Below are 26,958 nucleotides of genomic sequence, written 5' to 3'. Positions count from 1 at the left end.
GAAACACCTATTTTGAAATAAACTGATGGGCAAACCACAGACTTCTTTTATCTAGCGTCATCTAAGAAAGAGTTTTTCCATCTATGAAATGTAACTTGAAGGTAATTATATCATTTTTTTAAACAAAAATATCAAAATCTATACCTAAAAATGAGCTTTGTTTCTTCTTCAGATTAACTACACTTATTCCAGTGATGCTGCCGTTGCTCAAAGCATTTTTGGAAGGCTTTGGTGCTGAATCTTAGAAAAATAGGATCATAGATTTAGAACTAGAAGGAACTTGAAAAGTCATCAAGTCCAAATCCATTTTACAAATGAAGAAACTGAGGCCTAGAGGTTGAGCGGCTTGCCCAGACTTACACAGTCAGGATTTTGCTTGTTTGGGTCAACTTCCCAGTAGACCAGTTTCTCTTTGGGACCAGCCTAGGAACTTTGCTTTCAGCCTCAGGACTTTCACTTTTCACATTAATTTATTATTAAACTTTACTCTGGACACTAAGCCTCTGAACATTAAGGGTCCTCAAGTCCTCCTAGTATCTTGGGCTCATGGATCTACCCCCTCCCCGCCTCACTCAGTTCCTAATTACCTTTCCCCTTTGCCTGTCACTGTTGCTATACCCAAAACTGGATGACCAATCCTGACATCTGTTGTCTTTTTTCCTTTCCATTCCCTTCCACACATTATCCAGACCACAAGAGTTTTTTTTTTTTAAACAATCAATAAACATTTATTAAGCACCTACTATGTGCCAGGCAAAGTGCTAAACGCTGGGGATACAAATACAGGAGAGACAATCCCTGCCCTCAAGGAACCTACAATCTAAAGGGGGGAAACAAAAGTGATGGTTGAGTTACCCTCATGTCCTCAGAGAACTTTCTAGCATAGGGAAGAGGGACAGATTGCTAAATGTTTTCCAACTGATTTGATGAGAACAGCAAAGATTTATATGGGGAAGTAAGAAAAGCTATAGAGCATGTATAGAGCTGCTCCCAGTCAATGCTGAAGGACTCTAGCACTTTAGGGATGATGAAACAATCCCCTTACTGGCCACTGAGCTGATTCAGTGGATCTTTATAATTTTTTCTTTTTCTAGTTTTTTATTTGAAAGTCTACACAAGAGTATGTTTTGTTGCAGTACCTGAAAGAAAAATTACAAGAAACAGTCTCTAGTCAACAGAATTTTTCACTTGCAGTGCAAAGATGATTTCTCTGAGTATTCAATCAACTTGATTTTCCTAGAGAATTTTTATACAGAAAAGCAGCAAAATCAATGGAAATGCAGACTGTATTCTGATTGGCTACATTAACAAGGTACAAGAATACATAAAAACAAATTCACAGTTAAGAAACACCTGCTTTAAAAGAAATAGGTGATATACGGCATTCACAATTTGAACAGAATATAGATTACATATAGTATAGGAAACTGACCATAAAAGAAAACATTTTTTCTGTAACCAGGGTTAAGCTTGGTACACTTGCGTAAGATTCTCCTTTTTGAGAGCTTTTTGAGAGAAGAAAGGTCTTTTTGCTTCTAACTTTAAGAGAGAACTTACTTGGTTCCAGGCTCTCTTCAGAAAGAGTTCCCTGGAGGAAAAGAAAGCCTTTGGGAGAAAGCCAACATGCTTTCAATGCTTCAATATGTCCTGATTTCTAACTTGCCTCCCTAGAGACTTTGGGGAATTTCCCATTGAATGAGGTCAGGAACTTTCTCAGTTTGAGCTGATATCTTGCTCCAAAGGGAGATTTCATTGGCTCTGTGTATTATCTGGTACTTCCTAATCCATGTAAATTTTCTGATTTCTGTTTGTTACTACTTTGCATGTATGGTCATATTCTCTAACTACTTTTGAAGGTAAATAGCATTTGATGAGAAGGGAATCAAGCCTTCAGATCTTCCCTGTTAAATGATAGTAACCAAGAAAGTGATTTGAACCTAAAAATCATTTCTCCTGGACTAGAAAAATTTCATGGAACAATTATATATAATTCTAGCTCTAGCTTCCTATCATCTCTCTAAGGAGCAGTATTATGGTCTCTATCTCCTGCTACCTTCTAGTGAGGAGTCAAAGACTTCCTTGGAGTGGGATAAGTGAGCTTCCAGAAATATCTCCTCACATATGCCTGCAAGTCACATTTAGACAAACCTATATAGACATATGCATAACCCATCTGGCCAACACACATGTATAATTCAAAAAGGATATATAATATGGGGAAATTTTTTGGTTTAGTTTTTCTACATACTACTATACTTTTATTTTTGCTTTCTTATCAGACTCCAGGATTGTGATTTCTTAAAACCAAAATGGAATTACTTAGGTTAAAATTTAGTTAAACTTTTGTGGAAGGAATTCTGATTTCTACTATAAACAATATGATATGTGTAATGAATATACTAATAGATTAGATTTTGCAAAATTGCCTTTTCCAGCTTGTGAGTCAGATTCACAATGCAGCTTGAACTGATCAATCAAACCTTGACAAGGCTCACCATCACTGGCATCCTTCTCCATGTACCTGAAGTGAAGCAAATCAAAGACTGTAGAACCTGTTCCCATCACAGAACTCTGGTCCTGTGACCCACTAAGTAACGACCCACAAGAACTTCAGCAGTATTGCTCCTCCAGGACTCCAGAATTGTTATATTGTCTTCCATTTGTGGATTTGTCATGGGAAACCACTCTGGCCCTGGGAACAACTATTTGTAATCCACTTTCTCCCTTCCCTTCCCACTTGTGATTTATGTATATAATCTATGTCCTCACTTCAGCAAGGTGGAATTCTGATCAGAAGAATTCCCAATTTGCAAATGTGTTCCTCATAATGAAGTTAATTAATTAAACACTTACCTGAGTACTTTGTCTCTGGTCTACTGTTTCGACATGCTCAGGTTAGAGACTGGCTCAGTAAAATCCTGTTAACACTTTATTTTAGTTTCTAGAGACTATGAATGATGGAAATAAGAATATGCAAATTCAGAAAGAATATATTATGATAATTAGAAGTATAAAAAAAACTACTCAGGTCCAGACTAAATTGTACTTAACTTCTTGCCTATTCTACCTACCTACTTTCTGGGTCTCTCTTCATCCATGATCCCCTATAACCATGGTGAGGTATGAATTTCTTATGGCCACAAAATATAGCTTCATCTCATACCTCAAACTGTCCTTTTAATTTCAGATTTTTCTGCCTCATTTAATCATTCTGCAAATCCAGATTCATCCTCCACCAAAAAAAAATGTTCTTGATGTATGGGGCACCACTCCTATTATTGCTCAGGTAACTAAAAATGTCTTTGTCCCTCCATCTGAAAGAAAAGGAGATCAAAATATCTATCACATATACTTAGTCCACATCACCTCAAAAGGAGAATACACCACCACTCCAAAAGTGCACAAGGATAAACCTAACAGGACATTAGAATTTCCATCAAAGTCTATAACAGTTTCTGAATTACCTCACTGACAGTAAATTTTTATTCTTTGAAGGAAGATGTTATTGTAGTGACTTTTTTTCTGTCACCTTCTTTGTTACTAGATACCACTTTTTGTCAGTGTCCTTGTTTGACCAATGCCCTCTCCTTTATAATTTCTAATATTTCATGAAGTGGAAAGACACATGACTAGATTTGTTAGAATTGTGTATCAAGTAAGAGTAAAAAAAATGTTGAGTAATGCCTGAGGGACTCTCTCCCAACTAAATTTTAAGAGTCTCAGGAGAGGTATTTCAGCTGCTCTGAGAAGTCTTTATTTCTAGGTGGCTGTATTCCAGTTGATTGAGGTTGCTTGATTCAAGTGATAGACAGACAGATAGACAGACAGACAGACAGACAGACAGACAGACAGACAGACAGACAGATAGATAGATAGATAGATAGATAGATAGATAGATAGATAGATAGATAGATGATAGATAGATAGATGGATAGATGGATAGGTAGACAGACAGATACATACATATCCCCATGTTTGCATTCCACAATATTACTTTTTCCTAACTTTTACTTTTAAGCAAAAAATATTTGCAGGTATTTTCTTTTATTTTCAAAATGTTCTCTAATGTCCCCACTCCATTCCTGCCTTAACTACAGAGCCAGAAGAGTAGCTGGACTGGAAATACCTTAGAGAGACTTACTTTATCTCTTAGCTGTATTTCCCAGAAATGAGAACTGAATGTCTCAAGAACAGTGACATACTTGAAGTAGAAAGGCAATAACAGGTTTCCTTGCCTAGGCCTCTCTCTCATGGGGTTCATTTGCCTGCTACATGAACAATGAGTCAGCAATAGCAACATATAGAGGTCCACTTTCTCCATGAGGATTTCTTTGATCCCTCTGGTCAGTAAAGAACATTCTCCTCTTTCAGGACTTTGCGTTCTTTAATGTTAATGGGATTTAAGGTCTTCCTCACCTATTAATAGGCCTCATGTGGAATCCATTAAGAGATGCTTGCTTAGGGGAGGCTTGCTTGTAAGAAAGTTTTCACACTTTTTGATAATTTCTCATTAGGCACTGAGTTGAGAGGGTTGTGATGCCCTCTGGTTCTGAAAAGGGTATGTATACTCTGAGGTGAGGCTTTGCTTTGGGGGCTCACTTATGAGAAGCATCTTGTGATTTCCTGGTCGAGACTCTGAGTGGCCACATGTTCAGAGCTCCCTGATTGCTCAGACGTAAAGGCTCTCTTGATCCAGGGATGTACGTAAAGTGTGTAGCAATACTGCTTTCATTCAGGCCGTAGAGCCCTGTCTGTTGGTCTTTATTTCTCTGCTTATTATTTTCTCTGTTTGTATTTTCTCTGAAGTTCAGGGTGCTGACTTTTCTCCTGAACTAGTGAATGTAAAGAAGATTGTTGACCCCTTAAAATGCTATCTTTCCTAGTAAAGCAGATCTAGTAGCCATCCTGGGTATGCTGGTGTGTTTGCTGTTACACTTTCATATCCATGTATGTATCTAATGCATATACTCATACAGTATGCTGGACTATAGTTACTCCTCTCTGAGTCATCTCCATTTCATTGTTGTTCAGTCATGTCTGACTCTTTGTCAGTTGGGGTTTTTTGGGCAAAGATACTGGAGTGGTTTGCCATTTCCTTCTCCAGCTCATTTTATAGATGAAGAAACTGAGGCAAACAGGGTTAAGTGACCTGCCCAGAGTCACATAGGTAGGGTATATCTGAGGCTGGATTTTAACTCAGAAAGATAAGTCTTCTTGACTTCAGGCCTGGTACTCTATCCCCTGCACCACTTAGCCCACTCATCTCTAATGACTTAACTATAAATTCCATGAGATCAGTGGCCACATTTTATCTAAACTGTCTATACCCAGCTCCTAACATAGTCTTCTGTATACAATAAGTGTTTACTAAATACTTTTTAAAAATGAAACATAGTTGAAGGTTTCTAGCTAGTGTGCCAAAAAATATCTTTGTGTACTGTGAATTTTTTGTGAGTGAGGATATGATTTAGACTACAAAATATCTGCTTATGTGTTAATGGGAGTAAAAGGGAGGAGAAGAGGGGACGTAGCTTTCATTTTTTCAATCTTTAAATGTTTATAAGTACAAATCATCTCATTGGTGTTATACAAATATGAGGGAATACTGCTAGACAAATTGTATTATGATACAACCACATCTAGAATGACATTTATCACTTACCATGCCATCTATAACACATTGCTAATTTTTATAAATAAAAAATAGAAAGTCTAACACGTTCTTTTCACAAGTCATTTTTATTTCTATAGATTTTCCCTTTCACATATTTACAAAGATTATTCTGTAAACTTGAAATAAATTTACAAGCATGAACCAAATAGGAAAGAATGAGAATCACTAAACTGAGTACACTGAAACATTGATGGTGGCCAAATGGATGGCTCATGAAGTACCTAAATCTTACCCATGAGAACCTGGCCCAGATCTCAACCGCTGCAAATGTATCTGTTACCTAATTTCGAACCTAAATGATATATTAAAAATCAATTTAAAGAATCTTTTAAGTTTCTAAACTGAAAAACTCAAGCATGATTAGTGTATGTACAGACTATATTAGAATTACACCTAGTATGTACACACTAATGTTTTTAATGATTACCATGTTCCAGACTTCTTTTAGCAGCCACCTCAAATACATATATATGTGTGTGTGCTAAAGGTGTCACACACATATGCCCATGCACATACACAAACAGAAGAGTGGGAAATGCAATAATTTACCTGGAAGTCCTAACCACACTACTCTTAAACAACTTGCAAACTGTTAAATGACTTATAACATTTCCATTCTGTGACCAAAGTATGTGGATTTCTGCATGTCAAAGATTTTTGAACAGAATTTTAATTAAGTATGGCCTAACAAAAGTAAGGCAATCTACCTAATTTTTTTTCCCCAAATGGCTTCAGTAAGTATTTTTTTATATTAATGAACTCTACTCAAAACATTTTATACATATCCAGTAGTTTTAAGCTTATAATAATTGTAGTTTGGTCTTAAGAAGCCCAAGCTGCCAGGTGTTTTATGTCATCTTCATCTTCTTTCCTCCTGGAAGATGCTGTAGTTCAAAAAAAAATTAAAAAAGGATGTAAATTAGTGATTGATGAGCTGCTGCAAGGACCAAAAATCAATTATGTTCAAAAAAAACTTAATAGGTATTTAGGTACTCCTCAACATTTAGGTAATCTCCAAGTCCTTTACATCGGAGTTTGTTTAATATAGGTAGGATATGGGAAAGTTAGGTATTTCCTAGGGAACCAATTAATTCCCAAGAGTGAAGCTGGAAGCTTACCTGCTCGGGATCGATGTGAGGTAGATGGTACAGATGGCAGCCTACCAGGGTGGGCTGGCAGTGAGGTAGAGGGTACGTTTGGAAGTCTGATATTTGTCATCTTCTTATTTAATTCCTCCTGCTCCAGTTCTTCAAGTTCTGCCATCAACTCATCCTGAGCATAAGTGAAACAAAGAATAGCAGATTTAATGTCTAAGACGTGGATTGGCTCATACACAATAACAGAAACATCTGCTTTCTAAACTGATATGTGAAAATTCAATGAAATGGAATTTTTATTTTAAAACTAAACTCTTCTTACAACATTGAGCAATAATTAAAAATGAATATTTTGGGGTTTTACAAATTTGATGTGGTTAATCTTATAATACTTCAGTAAACAGCCATTCAAATCATTCATGCTAAGGGAACGCATAAAACCTCACTAGTTTCTGGAAAGAGTTTGCACTTGCCAGTTAATTCGTTCAATGGACCACTTCTATCCTATTTAGAAGAAAATTCTAGCAAGAGGAGTCTTAGAGACCTGCTATGACAGAATGGGAAAGTTAAGTCAAATCCACAAGAATTTATTAAGCACCTACCATGTTCTAGGCACTGTATGAAATACTAGGGATGATGGAGTAGTTCCTTCTGAAGTATCCCTGATCTAGTCTGAAATAAATTTATTTCAGCCAAAATTTCAAACATATCTATCTGAACAATTGTTTGCAAAGGAAAGTCTTTTGTTTAAAAAGGAATAAGATATAAATTGGTGTAGAAATTGGTGAAATATCATATTGGAGCCTATGTGTTTTGATGGTTAATGTTAAGGAGGTCATGAAGCTGACCTCCTTATGACAAATGTCATATGACAGACAAAACAGGTAAGAAAAAAGCAGAAGAGTCACTATTCCTTCCATCAAAACTCCGTTTCCTTAATGATCAGGGACTTTGACAGTGTGAACGCACTACCTCTACCCAATACAGATTCTACAGTCTCTCTGTTCCTCCATCCATGGTCTCCTCTTCCTTCTCATCTCCACTTCTTGGCTTCTCAGGCTTCCTTCAAGCCTCTGCTAAAGTCCTGCCTTCAACAAGAGGCCTTTCCCAGTCCTCCTGATCTCTGGAGCCTTCCCTCTTAGGTCACCTTCAATGTACCCTCAACTTTTGGGACACTATAATACACACACACACACACACACACACACACACACACACGTATACAAATCTACCCACATGATCCTGAAGTATATATGTGTTTGTATGTACATGTGTTTATATACACACATACAAACACACACACACACACACACACACACACACACACACACACACACACAGCAGCTAATGGATAGACCCCTCTTCCAGAGTTCAAATTTAGTCTCAGACATTTATCAATTGTGTGACCCTGGCCAAGTCATAGTTTTCTCACCTGTAAAATGAGCTGGAGAAGGAAATGGCAAAATACTCCAGTACCTTTGCCAAGAAAATCCCAAATAGCTCACAAAGAGTCAGATATAACTGAGACTGACAGGACAGATAGACAGACAGACAGACACACACACACACACACACACACACACACACACACACACACACACGCTATATGCAAATAAGCAACATACAAGGAATTCATTCCATTTCTGGACACCTTAAATTGCTAGGAAGTTTTTTCTTGTCCTGCTCTCTGAAGAAATATAGAAATCTAACTCTTCTTTCACATGACAGCCCTCCAATTTTTTGAAGACAACTATCCTGTTCCCCTGCGTCTTCTCTTCCCTAGAATAAATATGCCTGGTTCTTTCAACATATTCTTGTATGATAAAACACTTAGGGATAAATAAAGCAACAAGAGAACATATCATGGTCCCAGACTATATGAGTTCCCATAGTTGCAAACAATGCTTGTTTATTGATCATAGTAAACAAAAGAAATTATTATCATGCTATTAACAGATATTACCTTTAAAATCCTCTCCTGATGTCTTATCATGGCATAGTGATTATTGGGTTCTGAAAAATAATGCTAAGAAATCTAAGCTCTAAGACCTGACAAAGTTGGAAAGGCTTCAACCAGTGATGGACTATATATTTGTTGTATGAAGACCAACCTAGTGCCATGCAGAAGGCTGAACCTGAAATGTTAAATATAAGGGCTGGATATGGAGGTTCATAAACTTATAAAGATTGTCTCCTAAAATTTGAAGAATGTGCTATGTACATCAGTGAGGGGAGTAACCAGATCAATGAAATCATATATCTTTGAAGTACTGGAGAAGAATTAAGAAACACAATAGAAAAAAAATCATAGTAGCTATCAGTCTAGTACTTTGCAAATCAAATATTAGATTACATACTTTCTGAGTTCAACACTTCATTTTATAGATAAGGAAATAGAGACGCAGAGAGGTTAAGTGATTTGTTTGAGGTCACGTAGCTAACTAGTGGCAGAACTGGATCTTGAACCCTGATATCCTAACTCCCATTTCCCTTTTCTCTCCATTCAGCCACATTGATGGTCATTAGTTGTCTACATAATCTATAAAAGTCATTATTCTCCACTTCTTATTCTCCAGGTTTCTTTTTTTTATTTTTTTACATTTTTTAATGTTTATTTATTTATTTTTAGTTTTCAACATTCATTTCCACAGAATTTTGAGTTCTCGTTTTTGACCTTGTCCCTCCCCAAGAGTGTTTATTTCTGATTGCTCCCTCCTCCCATTTGCCCTCCCTTCCATCATCCCCCCAACCCTGCTTATCCCCATCTCCCCTACTTTCTTGTAGTGTAAGATAGGTTTTCATACCAAATTGAGTGTGCATGTTATTCTTTCCTTGAGCCAAATGTGATGAGAGTAAGCTTCACTTTTTTCCTCTCACCTCCCCCCTTTTCCCCTCCATTGAAAAAGCTTTTTATGGATATTATTTCTTGGAAGCTAGATTTTGGATAGCACATATTTTCACTGAGAATCATTTGAATATCATGTGGTTACAGATTTTTTGTTGTGCTCTCACAATCAAATTTTTTAAAAATCTTATACATATACTGTGATATATATATATATATGTATATTTGGAACAGAATAACTGAAATTTCACACTGCAGAAACACTACCATTTGTAATTATAGTCTGTGTTATTGGACCGATTAGTTTTAATGAGACGTTTGTTAATAATGCCACTCTACATGTATTTTTCATAGTCTAAGAAATAAACACAGTCAGCTTAACCCTCTAATTTCCAATGCTCTTTAGCTCTTAAGTCTCTTCCTTGCAGTGACCCAATCTGCATTATGTTCTGCCCAGATGGGAAAGTACTCTTTTCCTCTTAATGTAGCTATTTAGGCTTTAATCACAAAAAGTCCTTAACTTATTTACATAATCACATCCTGATTTGTCCTGATTTTAAGAGCCAAAAGCTTGACAGGCTGTTTGCCAAAACATACTTCTCTTTTCTTTATATACTCCCAGACTCTGGTTTTTTTTCTTACTTGCAAAAATAAATGCATAACAAATATGTTGATTGAACATAGTGTGGCATAAAAGACAAAGATTTCACCTCAGAGTCAATTAGATCTGGGTTCAACATCTGCCTCTAACATATACTGGCTGTGTAGGCAAGCCAAGTCACTTGCATGGGCAAGCAAGCCACCTATTCTTACAGTGCTTTAGAAAACTCTCTAAGACTATAAATTGAAAAGCAGGAACTAATCTGCATTGGTAGAGAGAGTTTTCTTACTCAGAATTCTTTATATCAATAAAATCTCAAGTCTAGTCCAAAAAAGAAATTAAAAGTATGTTGAATTGATACTTTAAATAAGAAATCATTTGCATTCTCGGAATGGTGAGGGCGTTTCAGATGATGAAACTTCTGAAGGCACTGACATTTACAATGGACTCAGCTCTTATTTCCATTTTGTTGTGTTACTAACCTCATCAAAATCATCACCAAATCCAACTCGCTGAGAAAATGCTTCTGAGATTTCCTGGGCAATGTCTTGCTGTTCTGTAATCTCTTGCATCAAATCATCTATTTTGTTAACGTCCCTGGGGAAATAATTTTTATTGAAATATCTTGAATTTTCAGTTTAAAATTATGAATTTAAACTTTACATGAAAAAATGAACCCATTTACTTTAAAGTCTTTACTATTTCACTGATCTTCTACAGCCAGATCATATAAATAATTCTAATTTTTATAAAACCAATTTTTAAAATATATTTGCATTATAAAAGAAAAACCTTGCCTGAACAGGCATAAATACTGCCCAAATGGCCTCCGCATTTGGGGAATGAGGTCATGTAGGGATTTTAAAAAGGGAACTTCCTATGATAAAGATCAATTTATTTTGTAGTTAACACAAGGCAAGACACTCTTTCTATAGTTTGGTTGGGAAGAAAAATGATAGAAATTTAAATATGAGCCATTTATGACAAGACATCATTTGGCAAATCCAACTTTTTGTTGGATTGTTGCTATAGGCTACCAGGTACCATTCCTCTTAGGTAACATCATAAGTGGCAGTTTTGGGCAGTCGTTGCCAGGAAGGGGCCATTAATATAAACATATGGGACACTGCAAAAATGTCCTTTACAGATATTGATTGCTCAGGGACCTTGGTTAATTGCATAGGCCTCTCAGTCATCACTGGCAAGTTAATTACAGATGCTACAGAGGCTAGCTTTAGATCTAATGATCTCTGAATGATCTCAGCACTCATAGTACAAGCATTCAAATATCCACAGTGCTAGAACGTATGTATAGTGGATCAGGACACATAATGTGGGAAGGGCTTTCCAGTCCCTAGACTGCCATACAAAGGAGTTGGCAACCTGAAGTCTGACAACTATCTAAATGCTATAGATCCCAAATTAATTCTACATGACCCTAGCTGTGAATCATGTACTAGGCAAACCTGAGCAGGTCTAAGGTGTTTTTTTTTCAAAATCAACTAATTGTATATGGAAGGGAAATGATTATCCTTCTCATCCAAAGGTTCTTAGTAAACATAACCACATGAGTATTGTTGTGTTGAGATATATCAACAGATACTACCTCAAACTCCTAATGTAATAAATCAATTCAATAGTCCCAGTTCCTGGGGATGTTATAAAATGTTTGAATAATCATGGAGAGAATACGGGAGGTGGAAACAGGAAGGGGATAATATTTAACTCAGGAGATGAAGTAAAACCTAAAGGCAGTCTGGGGCAATGCTAAGTTTGGACATTGCCAGGGAAGGAATGGAAGCTAGTTGTCCCCTGTAATTGCAATATTTAGCTTCTAATTATAGGATCTATTTTAGAATACAGGATGCACCAGTGTCATTAGAGGATCCTGACTTTGATACATAAGTAGAATGTTCTCTCTGCGGTTGTCAAAATGGTAAGTCAAACTGATCGTTAGGGAAGTTATCATGTCTAACTATGGACAGATCCCAGCCTTCCCTTTTCTCTGCTCTTCCCCTACTTTGTGGTACCAGAAGTACTTTCTCTCAGGTAATTCATGCCTGGACTCTCTCTAGCCCTCCTCTCCATCAAAATATGCTCTAAAAAAATTAAGGATATAACTCCTATCCTAGTATGAATTTAAATGCATGTGCTACTTCTGTCAATATTTAGATTTTAAAGCTTATCTGTAATTATAAAACTTCACCCCCATCCCCGCCCTGGTCAAAGTCATTCCTTTCAGCAAAAAGGTGGAGGAGTAGGCAAAAAGGCAGAGAGTAGAATATTCCTGGCCTCTGAAATCATATCATACAATAAGAAACTTTCTAATCCACCCAGGCATAAACGGGAGCCCTGAAACCTTTTTCCCTCCTAATAAAGTATTCAATTCAGGATACTGCATTCGGTTTATCGGAGAATAGGCACATCAGCACAGATGAAAACCATTCTGCTTAAAGTCAGCCACTTGTTGCTTCCTAAGAATCATTTCCAGAGGAGGAACTGTCTGGGAAAGAAAACCAAAACGACTCACATATTTTCATGTACTGCCTTCATAGCTTTTGCAGCCATGCCCATGTTCCTTAACACTTCTGTGTTGGTATGGGAATTTTCCAGGGCCTCTCTCTGGAACTCAATGGTGGAAAGTGTGCCATCAATCTGAGTTAACTGTTTCTCCAACCTCTTCTTTCTCTTTAGTGCCTGTAATGCCGCTAGGTAAATAAGAAGTCAAGTTTAGAAAGCCAGAGGCCAATTCATCCATTCAACAACTATGTATTGAGTGCTTACCCAGGGCTTAGCATGGTGGATCCAGCAACCAGAGTATGAAGATATTTGAAAATAAAACTTGTCTTTTCTACCATATCTTCCATTTCAAAGAGATAGGGACTAGAACTTTTGATTTTATTAGTGTAAGGGATTCTCAGATGAGGAAATTCACTACCAATGCGGGTCTGGATTCTCCAACTTAGAGTTATCTGGAAGTGTAAAAGTGAAACGCCCAAGTTACTAAAAGTAACGTGATCTGCGGAGGGTCACACAGCCACCACGTAAAAGGCAAACTTTAGTCATGTCTTTCTGGTTCTGAGACTGGCTGTCTGTCTACTATGCCTCTCATAGAATTCCTCCATTCCATAGGATTGCAGATTTAGAGTTAGAAAGGGCCTTGGAAGTCATCTAGTCCAACTCAATAATTGTACAGATGAGCAAACTAAGACCCAGAGAAGTTAAGTGACTTGCCCCATATCACACAGGTAGTAGTAAGTGGTATTGCTGAGGTTCAAACTCATGTCCTGTGACTTCACATTTAGCACTCTTTGCATCACACCACGCCTCCTCTTTATCCCCTGCCTTCGTTAATATTATTCTTGCAAAGAACTAACAAATAAAAAAGAAGTCAAGGAAGCAAGTCTCTTTTCCCAAAAATGACACAATGGAAAGCACAAGGCATAGCTCATAGACTTTATCATGATTCCATCAATGTGGATACCATCTCCACTAATGCACATCACAACCCTTCTTCGCCTTAGTAGATCATCTTTTCTGAGTTGCTGTAACCAAAATATGTTATTACCTGATGACCAACATTCAGCTTCTCAGAAACTGGCTAGGCTAGTACTGAGACAAAAGACATGCTTATAGACTACTTGGAATCTATTACCAAGCCTATAGATAAGAGCTTTCCAGCAGGGGAGACCTGCCAGAACTTGTGCCCTGTTGGCAGAGCTTTTGAGAACCTAAGATCACCTCTACATTATGATGTGGCATCTAAGGAAAGATTTCATGAATGTTAACTTTATACTGAAATCTTTCTTAGTGTTGCCCTTTCTTAGAATAGTTAGAGCTATTCAAAGAGAGTGGATGGTGGAGAAATATGCATGAAAAGAACTAGAAACAGAATATCAAAGAGAATCCCATAAAAGACTTGAAGATGTTAACTTTTGTGGTTTCACTGCCAGCCCTGTAAAATGATGCTCATAGAGATTTTCAACTGACCACTGGAGAAGGATGATAAACGAATGAATGAGAATTTGAGGAACAAAAATAAAAAGAGAGTTAAATGGAGTGTGTTGCTGGATGAGAAGAATTTCCTTTTAAGGACCAATTAATTGATTAAAAAAAAAAAAACAACCTTAGATCTGTTCAGGTTTTCCAACTACATGATTCACACCTAGGGACCTGCAAAGAATTTGAAGAAAATGTGGCCAGAACTGGAAATGTAATGAAATATATGTTGGGGGGAAAAAAGAATAAAAATCACCACAAGATTTTATTCTTCCCAGACTAGTCAACCAACAAGCATTTATTAAATGTTTACTTTGTGTAAGGCACTAGAGACAAAAAGGCCAAAATACAGATCCTGCCCTAAAGGAGATGCCATTCTGTTGGAGGAGAGAGATGTAAACAACTGTGTACATACAAAATATATGTAGCATAAAATGGTAAGTAATTTCATAGGTAAGGCTCTGGATGAAGGATCTGGGGAGAAGGGATAGGCTTCTTGCAGAAGACAAGATTTCAGTGAGTCTTGAAGAAAGTTAGAAGAAAGAGATATAATTAATCAATAAATGGGGGGAAAAGATGGCTATTGCAATCCATCTAAGATTTAATGAGACTTCACAGAAGAATTAGACCTGCCACAAAGAATATGAACAAGCAGATTTCAGATGGAGAAATCAAAGATATATGTATATCTTTGCTCTAAATCACTTTTGATTAGAGAAATGAAAATTAAAACAACTGAAATACCATCTCACATAAATCAGATTGGCTAATATGACAAAAAAAAAGAAAATGATAAATGATGGAGAGGATGTGGAGAAATTGGGACAATAATGCAACTTCTGGTGGAGTTGAGAACTAATCCAACCATTCTTGAGAGCAATTTGGAGCTATGTCCAAAGGGCAATCAAATTGTGCATACCCTTTGATCCAGCAGTACCACTACTAGTATCCCAAAGGAATCGTAAAAAAGGGAAAAGGACCTACATGTGCAAAAAATAATCTTAGCAATTGATGGTGGCAAAATACTGGAAACTGAGGAGATATCCATCAATTGGGGAATGGCTGTAGAAACTATGGTGTATAAATGTAATGAAATACTATTGTGCAATAAGAATTGATGAATAGGCACATTTCAGAAAAACCTGGAAAGGCTTGTACAAACTGATGCAAAGTGAAATGAGCAAAACTAGGAAAACATTGTACATAGTATCAGCAACATTGTGTGATGATCAATTATGAATGACTCCTTTTCTTTCTTTATTTTTTTAGTTTTAGTTCCTGAAAAATCATTTATTTTTAAAATGCATAATTTATTTATTTTTCAGTTCTTAATATTCACTTCCATAAGAATCTGAATTCAAAATTTTCTCCCCATCTCTCTCCACCCCCCACCCCAGGATAACATGCATCCCATCCACCCTTTCCTCCAATCTGTCCTCCCTTTTATTACCCACCTTCTTCTATCCTCCTTCCCTTTTATTTTCCTGTAGGGCAAAATAGATTTCTATACTCCAATGCCTGGATAGCTTAATTTTCAGTTGAATGCAAAAATGATTTTTAACAATCATTCTTAAAGCTCTGAGTTCCAAATTCTCTCCTGCCCTCCTTCCACAACCTCATTGAGAAAACAAGGTATTCAATATAGGTCATACATGTGTAACAATGCAAAGCACTTCCAAAATAGTTATGTCATAAAAGACTAACCACATTTCCCTCTGTCCTATCCTGCCCTTCATTTATTCCATTCTCTCCTGCTAAGTTCCCAAAGATCTTATGCCTGCATGAGATCTTTCTTCTGGGCATGAATGAATGAGGTGGGAGCAAGGATGGTATGCACTCTGTTTATTCTCAGCTAGCTTAGAGTATATATAGGCATTCTACTTCCATGCATGCAAGAAGCTCGTATACACTGTGTGCTGAGCTTACATGCTTGGCTGTTGTTGCTCTTGCTCAAGGTAATTGTGAAGGTCAGTTATTGCATAAGGGTGGTCCATCACATAAGTCATGCAAGGACATGACGTCTCAAGAGATTTCTCCTGAGGGCACCATGACCCTGATAACCCGAGAGTTCCAAACCCCTTACACTCTCCCTTGACCTGTCCTCCCACAATTGTGTTTGCTTCTGATTATCCCTTTCCCCAATTTGCTGTCCTTTCTATTATCTTCCTTCTCCTATCCCCTTTGCCTTCCTGCAGGGTAAAATAGATTTCCATATATAATTGAGTGTGTGTTATTCGCTCCTTAAGCCAAAACCCATTAGATTAAGGATCAATTATTTCCTTTCATCTCCCACCTCTTCCCCTCCATTGTAAAAGCTCTTTCTTCCCTCTTATGTGAGATGATTTGGTACATTCTACCTCTTCTGTTCTCTTACTCCTAGTACATTCCATTCAACAATAAATTTATTTTTTTAAAGTATTCTCCTTTCATATTCGGCTCACCCTGTGCCCTCACACACACCCATGTACACCCATGTACATATACATACCTACCCACACACACCTACATATATATTCCCTCTAACTTCCCTAATACTGAAAAAGGTCTCATGAGTTACAAATAACATCTTTCCATGTAGGAATGTAAATAGTTCAACTTTAATGAGTTCCCTAAGGCCTTTCTTTCCTGTTTACCTTTTCATGATTCTCTCACTTCTTGTATTTGAAAGTCAAATATTCTATTCAGCTCTGGTCTTTTCAACAAGAATGCTTGGAAGTCCTCTATTCCATTGAAATTCCATTTTTTCCCTTTAAGTATTATACTCAGTTTTGTTGGGTAGGTTTTCATGGTTTTAATCCTACCTCCTTTGACCTCTGTAATATCATATCCCAAGCCCTTCAATCCCTTAGTGTAGAAGCTGCTAAATCCTGTGTTATCCTGACTGTTTTTCCACAATAAATGAATTGTTTCTGGCTGCTTGTAATATTTTCTCCTTGACCTGGGAACTCTGGAATTTGGTTACAATCTTCCTAGGAGTTTTCCTTTTGGGATCTCTTTCAGGAGGTGATTGGTGAATCCTTTCCATTTCTATTTTACCCTTTGAGTCTAGAATATCTGGAAAGTTTTCCTTGATAATTTCTTGGAAGTTGATGTCTGGGATCCTTTTTTTGATCATGGTTTGCACGTAGACCAATAATTTTAAAATTCTCTCTCCTGGATCTATTTCCCAGGTCGGTTGTTTTTCCAGTGAGCTATTTCACATTGTCTTCTATTTTTTCATTCTTTTGGCTTGGTTTTGTAATTTCTTGGTTTCTCATAAAGTCATTAGCTTCCATCTGCTCCATTCTTTTTTAAAGAACTATTTTCTTCAGTGAAGTTTTGAACCTCCTTTTCTATTTCACTAATTCTGCTTTTTAAAGCATTCTTCTCCTCATTGCCTTTTTGGAGCTCTTTTGCCATTTGAGTTAGTCTATTTTTAAAGGTGTTATTTTCTTCAGCATTTTTGGGGACTCTTTTATCAAGTTGTTGAATCACTTTTCATGATTTTCTTTCATCGTTCTCATTTCTCTTCTCAATTTTTTCTCCACCTCTTTTACTTGATTTTCAAAATTCTTTTTGAGCTCTTCCATGGCCTGAGATCACTGAAAATTTTTTTGTATGTTTTGGATGTAGAAGCCTTGACTTTGATGTCCTCCTCTGATGGTATGCTTTGTTCTTCCTCATCAGAAAGGATGGAAGAAAATACCTGTTCACCAAGAAAGTAACCTTCTATAGTCTTATTTTTTTTTCCCTTTTTGGGGAATTTTCCCAGCCAGTTACTTGACTTTTGAGTCCTTTGTCAAGTGAAGGGACTCTAAGGACCTCTAAGTTCTCAGTTCCTCAAAGGTAGCACAATCAAGGGAGAGGAGTTTACTCCTCTCCTGGCCTGTGCTCTGTTCTGTGAGCAACCACAGACACTCTTATCTGCCCAGGATCTGCAAGTAGAATTCTCAGTCACCACCAGTTCCACCACGCCAGCACTCTTTCTCACCCCAGGACTACCACTCAAAACTGAGATCCTGATCAGCTACTCAATTCCCACATAGTCTTTAGGCTGAGGGCTCCAAAAGTGGCCACTGCTTCCACAGTGGCTGCTGTCACCCTGGGGCTGGGGCTGGGGCTGGGGCTGGGGCTGGGGCCAGACCTCGCTCTTCTCTCACCCAGGTGAAAGAGCTTTCTTACTGACCTCTGAAGCTATCTTTGGTGTTTGTAGGTTGAGAAATCTGGGAACCACAGCTGCTACCTGTGATTCCATGCCCTGAAGCCTGCTCCAGTCCTATCCATGCTGCACACCAAAGCTGAGCTGTGCTCTGCTCTGAGCTCAATGTGACAGACCTTTCCTGTCAGCTTTCCAGCCTGTCTTGGGCTGGAAATCTCTTTCACTCTGTCGTTTTGTAGCTTATGCTGCTCTAGAATTTGTTTAGAGTCATTTTTTACAGGTATTTTATGATCTATAGGGGGAGAACTTTTACAGGTCCATCCTTCTACTCCACCATCTTAGCTCTGCCCCCATGACTCCTTTTCTTAGCAACAGAATCATCTAAGACAAGTACAAAGGTCTCACAAAGCAAAATGTTATCCAAATTCAGAAAAAGAATTGATGGACCCTGATATTCTTCACTTACTTTATTCTCTCATATTTTTTTTCTTTTGATCTGTTTCTTCTTCCACAACTGTGATGAATATGGAAATATGTTTTACATGATAGCATATATATATATATAAAAATATGTAAATACATAAATATATACATATATATAAAAAGTATACCAAACTGTCTATGTTTTTTTAGAACAGGAAAGGGGAAGGAGTTAGGGAGAAAAATTTGGAATTCAAAATCCTGTAAAGAGGAGTGGGGGGGCGGAGACAAGATGGCGGAGTGAAAGCAACGACTCACCTAAGCTCCTGGAAAAACTCCTCTGGATATCTCTGGGAGGAGAGTCTGACCAGACTTTGGAGGTGTAAAATCCAGTGGGTGACGGACTTTGACGGATTCGGAGCCCAGGCTGGACCGGAGGGTCCACGGGAGGGATCTGTTCCGCGGGGGTAAGACCCCGGCGCACAGCGCAGCGCGGTCAGCGCGGCAGGGCGGAGGGGACCAGAGGAGCCCGAGAGTGGCGGGCGAGACCAGCGGAGCAGGAGATAAGCCAGGCCGAGCCGGTGAGAGCCGCTGAGTGCCAGACATCACCGCAGCAGCCCTTGAAATATTCAGCCTGAAGACGGACTTCGGTGGGTCACTACTTGAACTTCCAGGAACTGGGATGGCAGAGTGATCAGTAAGTGCTCTCTCCTCCCCCCTGATGACCGTGAGGGAACCATAAAATTCTTCCCCAGATTAATCCTGGATCAGCGGGAACAGCAGAAGGGGGCGGGTGGTCTCATAACACCAGAGGCTGGAAAAGTGGCAAAGGGGGATTCTTCCTACTGTGGTGGAGGCGATCTGGAGGGACAGACGACCCAGGGCAGAGAAAATTCGCACTGAGACCCAGGCAAGCCTCAGAGCCAGGAGACAAGCCCCAGGAGGGGCGGGAACACGCGTTAGCTTCTAGGCGTGCCCCAGCCCTCCAGGGGAAAAGGGAAGACAATAGGGAAGCTGGGATTACCATCCCCTGACCGTGCCTTTGCCTCAAGTCAGATGAGGAGATAGCCTGAGACCAGACCACACCTCCCACACACCTAACAAGATAACCCCAGGGTTGATCGGGGAAACAAAAAACAAAAGCCTGCTTTTAGCCCAGACACACATAAGCTCAACTTAAAGATCTGTACCTTCTGACTGAAAGAACCAAAAGCTACAACACTCAGCCAACATCATGAATCGGAAAAAGCAGACGAAAAGTGAAAAAACCATAGAATCTTTCTATGGGGATAAGGACCAAAACACAAACACCAAAGAGGTTAGGGCTGAGACTGTACTTCCATCTGAAACCTCAGATGGGACTATGAATTTCTCGCAAGCACAACTAGATTACCTGGAACGTTTGAAAAAGGATATAAAAGAAAAACTGGCCAATGATTTTAAAACTATAAAAAAAGAATTCACTGATGAGAACATCACCCTGAAAAAGAAAATTGAAGAAATGGAAAAGGAAGTTCAAAAATTAACTGGAGAGAATAATTCCCTAAAAGGAAGAGCTAATCAAATGGAAAAGGAAACCCAAAACCTAATTGGGAAAATTGATCAGATGGAAAAGGAAACCCAAAACCTAACTGGGAAAATTGGTCGATTGGAAAAAGAAGTACAAAAATTAAATGGAGAAAATAGCTCCCTAAAGGGAAAAATTGGTCAGATGGAAAAGGAGATGGAAAAGCTAACTGAAGAAAACACTACGATGAAGATTAGAATTGGGCAAGTAGAAACTAATGACTCAATGAGGCAACAAGAATCAGTCAAACAAAATCTAAAGAATGAAAAGATAGAAGAAAATGTAAAATATTTAATTGGAAAAACAACTGACCTGGAAAATAGATCCAGGAGAGAAAATCTAAGAATTATTGGCCTGCCAGAAACCCATGATGAAGAAAAGAGTCTGGACAATATCTTCCAGGAAATCATCAAGGAAAACTGTCCAGAAGTACTAGACTCAGAGGGCAAAATAGTCATCGAAAGAATCCACCGTTCCCCTCCCGAAAGGGATCCCAAACTCAAAACCCCAAGAAATATAGTTGCCAAATTCCAGAGCTATCAAGTGAAGGAGAAAATACTACAAGCAGCCAGAAAGAAACAATTCAAATATCAAGGACACACAGTCAGGATCACACAGGACCTTGCAGCTTCTACATTAAAAGATCGAAAGAATTGGAACCCAATATTCCGTAAGGCAAAGGAGTTGGGACTTCAACCAAGGATCAACTACCCAGCAAAGTTCAGCATAACATTTCAGGCAAGGAGAAAGTCATTCAACGAAATAAGGGATTTCCAGAGCTTCCTGACCAAAACACCAGAACTCAATAGACAATTTGATCTTCAAATGCAGGTCTCCAGAGAATCATAAAAAGGTAAACAGAGGGGAAAAAACAAAAACAAAAACTTGCTACTCAATTAGGGCAAACTGTTTACCTCCCTATAAGGGAAGATGATACCTGTTAATCTTGAGAACTGTGCAGCTATTATGATAAAAGGGATATATGTAGAGGGAACGGGCATAAAGTAAATGCTGTCATGTCAAAAATATGATTTAAGTATGAGAAGGGAATGTAATAGGAGGTGCGGAAAGGGGGAAGCAGAAAATGGCAAATTATATCACAGGAAGAAGTACAAAACTATAGTAGAGGGAAGGAGGGGAGGGAGATGAGCATTGTTTGAGAGGTACTCTCACCTGATTTGTTCAAAGAAGGGAACAATAATCTTAAGTAGATAAGCCTAACTAGCTCTATAGGTAGTAGGAGGGGAAGGGGGAAGAAAGGGGAGGGTGGCTAAAAGGGAGGAAAGAAGTAATAAGAGTAAAGGGAACTAAAAGGGAGGGGGGTCAAAAGAAGGAGGGGAAGGCTGCAGGAGGAGGGGGAGAAAAGTGAATACTATTGAGGAGGGGAAGGGAGACGGGAGAGCTAAAAGCACAAATGGTGGGAAAGAGGTTGGAGGGAAATACACAGATTGTAATCATAACTGTGAATGTGAATGGAATGAACTCTCCCATAAAACGGAGACGGATAGCAGAATGGATTAAAAGCCATAATCCAACAATATGCTGCTTACAAGAAACACATTTGAAACGGGGGGATACACATAGGATAAAGGTCAAAGGATGGAGCAGAATATATTGTGCTTCAGCTCATGTAAGAAAGGCAGGAGTAGCAATCCTAATCTCAGACAAAGGAAAAGCAGAAATAGATCTAATCAAAAGGGATAAGGATGGAAACTATATCCTGCTAAAAGACAATGAAGCAATATCATTACTAAACATGTATGCTCCAAGTGGTATAGCATCCAGATTCTTAGAGGAGAGGTTGGGGGAGTTGAAGGAAGAAATTGATAACAAAACTATACTAGTGGGGGACCTCAACCTCCCCCTCTCTGAACTTGATAAATCCAACCTCAAAATAAACAAGAAAGAGGTTAAGGAGGTAAATAAAACTCTGGATAAGGTAGATATGATAGATCTTTGGAGAAAATTAAATGGGAATAGAAAGGAATGTACTTTTTTCTCAGCGGTACATGGAACATTTACAAAAATTGACCATGTACTAGGACATAAAAATCTCACAATCCAGTGCAGAAAGGTAGAGATAATCAATGCATCCTTTTCAGATCATAATGCATTAAAAATTACATGTAATAAAAGGCCATGGAAAGAGAAACCAAAAATCAATTGGAAACTAAATAATCTAATTCTAAAGAAGGGTTGGGTTAAAGAAGAAATCATAGAAACAATCAACAATTTCATTCGAGAGAATGACAATAGTGAGACAACATACCAAAACTTATGGGATACTGCAAAAGCAGTTATTAGGGGAAGTTTTATATCTCTGAATGCTTACATAAATAAAATAGAGAAAGAGGAGATCAATGACTTAGGCTTGCAGTTGAAAAAGCTAGAAAAAGAACAAATTGAAAATCCCCAAGTAAATACCAAATTAGAAATACTGAAAACCAAAGGAGAGATTAATAAAATTGAAATTAAGAAAACTATTGAATTAATAAATAAAACCAATAGTTGGTTTTATGAAAAAACTAATAAAATTGATAAACCTTTGGTCAATCTGATTAAAAAAAAGAAAGAAGAAAACCAAATTACTAATATTAAAAATGAAAGGGGTGAACTCACCTCCAATGAGGAGGAAATTAAAACAATAATTAGAAACTACTTTGCCCAACTTTATGCCCACAAATTCGATAATCTAAACGAGATGGATGAATATTTTAAAAAATACAAATTGCCCAGATTAACAGAAGAGGAAGTTGAATACTTAAACAACCCCATCTCAGAAAAAGAAATTGAACAAACCATCAATGAACTCCCTAGGAAAAAATCTCCAGGGCCAGATGGATTCACAAGTGAATTCTATCAAACATTTAAAGAACAGTTAATTCCAATACTACATACACTATTCTTGAAAATTGGGGAAGAAGGAGTCCTCCCAAATTCTTTCTATGATACAAATATGGTTTTGATACCCAAACCAGGAAGAGACAAAACAGAGAAAGAAAATTATAGACCAATTTCCCTAATGAATATAGATGCAAAAATTTTAAATAAGATTTTAGCAAAACGAATACAGCATCTTATCACGAGATTAATACATTGTGATCAGGTAGGATTCATACCAGGACTACAGGGCTGGTTCAATATTAGGAAAACTATTAGCATTATCGATCACATCAACAACAAAGCTAACAAAAACCACATGATTATCTCAATAGATGCAGAAAAAGCTTTTGACAAAATACAACATCCATTCCTACTAAAAACACTGGAGAATGTAGGAATAAAGGGAACTTTCCATAAAATAATAAGCAGTATCTATCTAAAACCTTCAGCAAGCATTATATGCAATGGGGATAAGCTAGATGCATTCCCAATAAGATCAGGGGTGAAACAAGGTTGTCCATTATCACCACTATTATTTAATATGGTACTAGAAATGTTAGCTGTAGCAATTAGACAAGATAAAGATATCCAAGGAATTAAAATAGCCAAAGAAGAAACTAAGTTATCACTCTTTGCAGATGATATGATGATTTACCTAGAGAATCCCAGAGATTCAAGTAAAAAATTACTAGAATTAATAAACAACTCTGGCAAAGTTGCAGGGTACAAAATAAACCCACACAAATCTTCTGCATTCCTATATATTAGCAACAAAGTCCAACAGCAAGAGATAGAAAGAGAAATCCCATTTAAAGTTAGGGTAGACAGTATAAAATACTTAGGAGTCTACCTGCCAAAACAAACCCAGGGATTATATGAACACAATTACAAGACACTTTTTGCACAAATAAAGTCAGATTTAAGTAAATGGAAAAACATTAGTTGCTCATGGGTAGGCCGGGCTAATATAATAAAAATGACAATTCTACCCAAATTAATATACCTATTTAGTGCCATACCAATTAAACTATCAGACAATTACTTTCTAGAGCTGGACAAAATAATATCAAAATTCATTTGGAAAAACAAAAGGTCCAGAATATCAAAGGGACTAATGAAAAGAAATGCTTGGGAAGGTGGCCTAGCGCTACCAGACCTCAAACTGTACTATAAAGCAGCAATTATCAAAACCACTTGGTATTGGCTAAGAAACAGAGAGGTAGACAAGTGGAATAGACTTGGCACTCAAGATGCAGTAGGCAAGGAATATAGCAACCTTCTGTTTGATAAACCCAAGGACCCCAGCTTCTGGGATAAGAACTCATTGTTTGACAAAAATTGCTGGGAAAACTGGATAACAGTGTGGCAGAAATTAGGCATAGACCCATACCTGACACCGTACACAAGAATAAAGTCCAAATGGGTACATGATTTAGGTATAAAGATTGATACCATGAATAAACTGGAGAAGCAAGGAATAGTGTATTTATCAGATCTATGGAGAAGGGAAGAATTCTTTACTAAAGGAGAGATAGAATGCATTATGAAATGCAAAATGGATAACTTTGATTACATTAAACTGAGAAGTTTTTGCACAACCAAACCCAATGCAACCAAAATCCGGAGGGATGTAGTAAATTGGGAAAGAATTTTTACAGCTAAGCTCGGGGATAAAGGCCTCATTTATAGAATATATAGAGAACTGATCCAAATGTATAATCATACAAGTCATTCCCCAATTGATAAATGGTCAAAGGATATGAACAGGCAATTTTCAGAGGAAGAAATTAAAGCTATCTATAATCATATGAAAAAATGCTCTAAATCACTATTGATTAGAGAGATGAAAATCAAAACAACTCTGAGGTACCACATCACACCTATAAGATTGGCAAACATGACAGAACAAGAAAATGATAAATGCTGGAGAGGATGTGGGAAAGTTGGAACACTAATTCATTGTTGGTGGAGCTGCGAGCGCATCCAACCATTCTGGAGAGCAATTTGGAACTATGCCCAAAGGGCTACAAAAATGTGCATACCCTTTGACCCAGCAATATCGCTACTAGGACTATATCCCCAAGAGATCATAAAAATGGGAAAGGGTCCCACATGTACAAAAATATTTATAGCAGCACTCTATGTAGTTGCCAAAAACTGGAAGTCAAGGGGATGTCCATCAATTGGGGAATGGCTGAATAAATTATGGTATATGAATGTAATGGAGTACTATTGTGCCATAAGAAATGATGAACAAGAAGACTTCAGAGAGGCCTGGAAGGACTTATATGACCTGATGCTGAGTGAAAGGAGCAGAACCAGGAGAACTTTATGCACAGCAACAACCACAGTGTGTGAGAGTTTTTTCTGGTAGACTTAGATTTGTGTAATAACATAAGAACTTCTTACCAAAAAAAAAAAAAATCCCAATGGAGGATCTCAAGGCAAAATGCCTGCCACACTCAGAGAGAGAAATATGGAAGTCACTCACATATTGTAGCAGATCATGTTTGTGTATGTGTATGTGTTTGTGTATCATGTTCTGATTTGTTATACGATTTCTTTCATTTATCTTAGTCTGACTACATAGCATGACTATAGTGAAAATATACTCAATAGGAAAGTATATGTAGAATCTATACAGAATTGTATGCAGTCGTGGGGAGGGAGGGGGGGAGTGGGGGGTAGGTGGGGGGGATAAAATCACAATTGTATGGCAGTGATCGTTAAACATTACAAAATAAAAAAAAAAAAGAGGAGTGCTCAAAATTTTCTTGATATGTAATTGGGGGAAAAATACTATTTATTTAAAGTAAAAAAAATAATTACACCTGCCATTCTTAGACCTGCCAAATTCTTCCTGACTTGGGTCTGTTCTCTATCCACTATACCACAATACTTCTCTTAAGCTTTCCTTAAATATGTCTAATAAAAGCCTATTGTTTTCATCACAGAATGCCTCAGACACCTAATAACAGTATAATCCTGCATCTCAGTAGCCCCAGGCAACTCTTTAAGATGCAAACTTGCTGAACAGCTATCATCTTTGTCAGGAGGATATTCTTCACTTAGGACTTACCTAAATCAAGGAAATCAGTATTGAATTTTTTTAAGGAAGGTTATGTAGTTTAACTGGCTATATCCAAGGCTAGAAACATGGAGAAGGATCAAAGGATCATAGATTTAGAGCCAGAAGTGTGTAAGTGGTCATGAAGTCCAAGTCCTTCATTTTACACATGAGAAAACTGAGGCACAGCAAGACTAAGTGTCCTTAATCTTGTGACCTGTTCAGGGTCACACTGTCTTGGACAGAATTTGAGTGTAGGTATTTTGGACTTCAAATACAATGCTCTATCTCCTTTCTCATACTATAATAATGATAACATATATACTAGTAAAAGCATGTAATATAATAATCATCACATTTATGGAGCACTTATTTAGAGTTTACAAAGTACTTTAAAAATAATATCTCATTTTTATCTTCACAACAACCCTGGGAGATAGGTGCCATTAGTATTCCCATTTTATGAGTGAGAAAACTGAGGTAGGTAGAAGTTAAGTGACTTGCCCAGAGTGACAGAGTTAGTAAAGATTGAGGCTGACTGAATTCAAGTCTTACTGACCCCAAATCCACCACTCTATCCACTGTGCTACCCAGGTGCTATCACAAGAAGGACACCAGGGCAGCACCTGACCCACAAATTGGACAGGAAAGAGTTATGACTAGGGCT

At 37.7% G+C, this 26,958-nt stretch overlaps 1 protein-coding gene across 1 annotated transcript in view; it reads right to left on the bottom strand.

The window, feature by feature from the left end:
• Nucleotides 1–5,720: 5,720 nt before the first annotated feature.
• Nucleotides 5,721–26,958, bottom strand: part of CHMP4C (charged multivesicular body protein 4C) — a 54,144-nt gene continuing 32,906 nt past the window's right edge. Inside the window, exons 2-5 of the mRNA XM_072604977.1 lie at nt 12,748–12,925; nt 10,700–10,814; nt 6,793–6,946; nt 5,721–6,558 (exon numbers count right to left, since the gene is read on the bottom strand). Of these exons, the coding sequence (XP_072461078.1) occupies nt 6,497–6,558; nt 6,793–6,946; nt 10,700–10,814; nt 12,748–12,925 (509 nt within the window). The 3' untranslated portion in view covers nt 5,721–6,496. The remainder of the gene's footprint in view (nt 6,559–6,792; nt 6,947–10,699; nt 10,815–12,747; nt 12,926–26,958) is intronic.

This window comes from Notamacropus eugenii, chromosome 4 (assembly GCF_028372415.1).
Source record: "Notamacropus eugenii isolate mMacEug1 chromosome 4, mMacEug1.pri_v2, whole genome shotgun sequence".
NCBI lineage: Eukaryota > Metazoa > Chordata > Mammalia > Diprotodontia > Macropodidae > Notamacropus > Notamacropus eugenii.
This window is presented reverse-complemented; position numbering and strand designations above follow the sequence as displayed.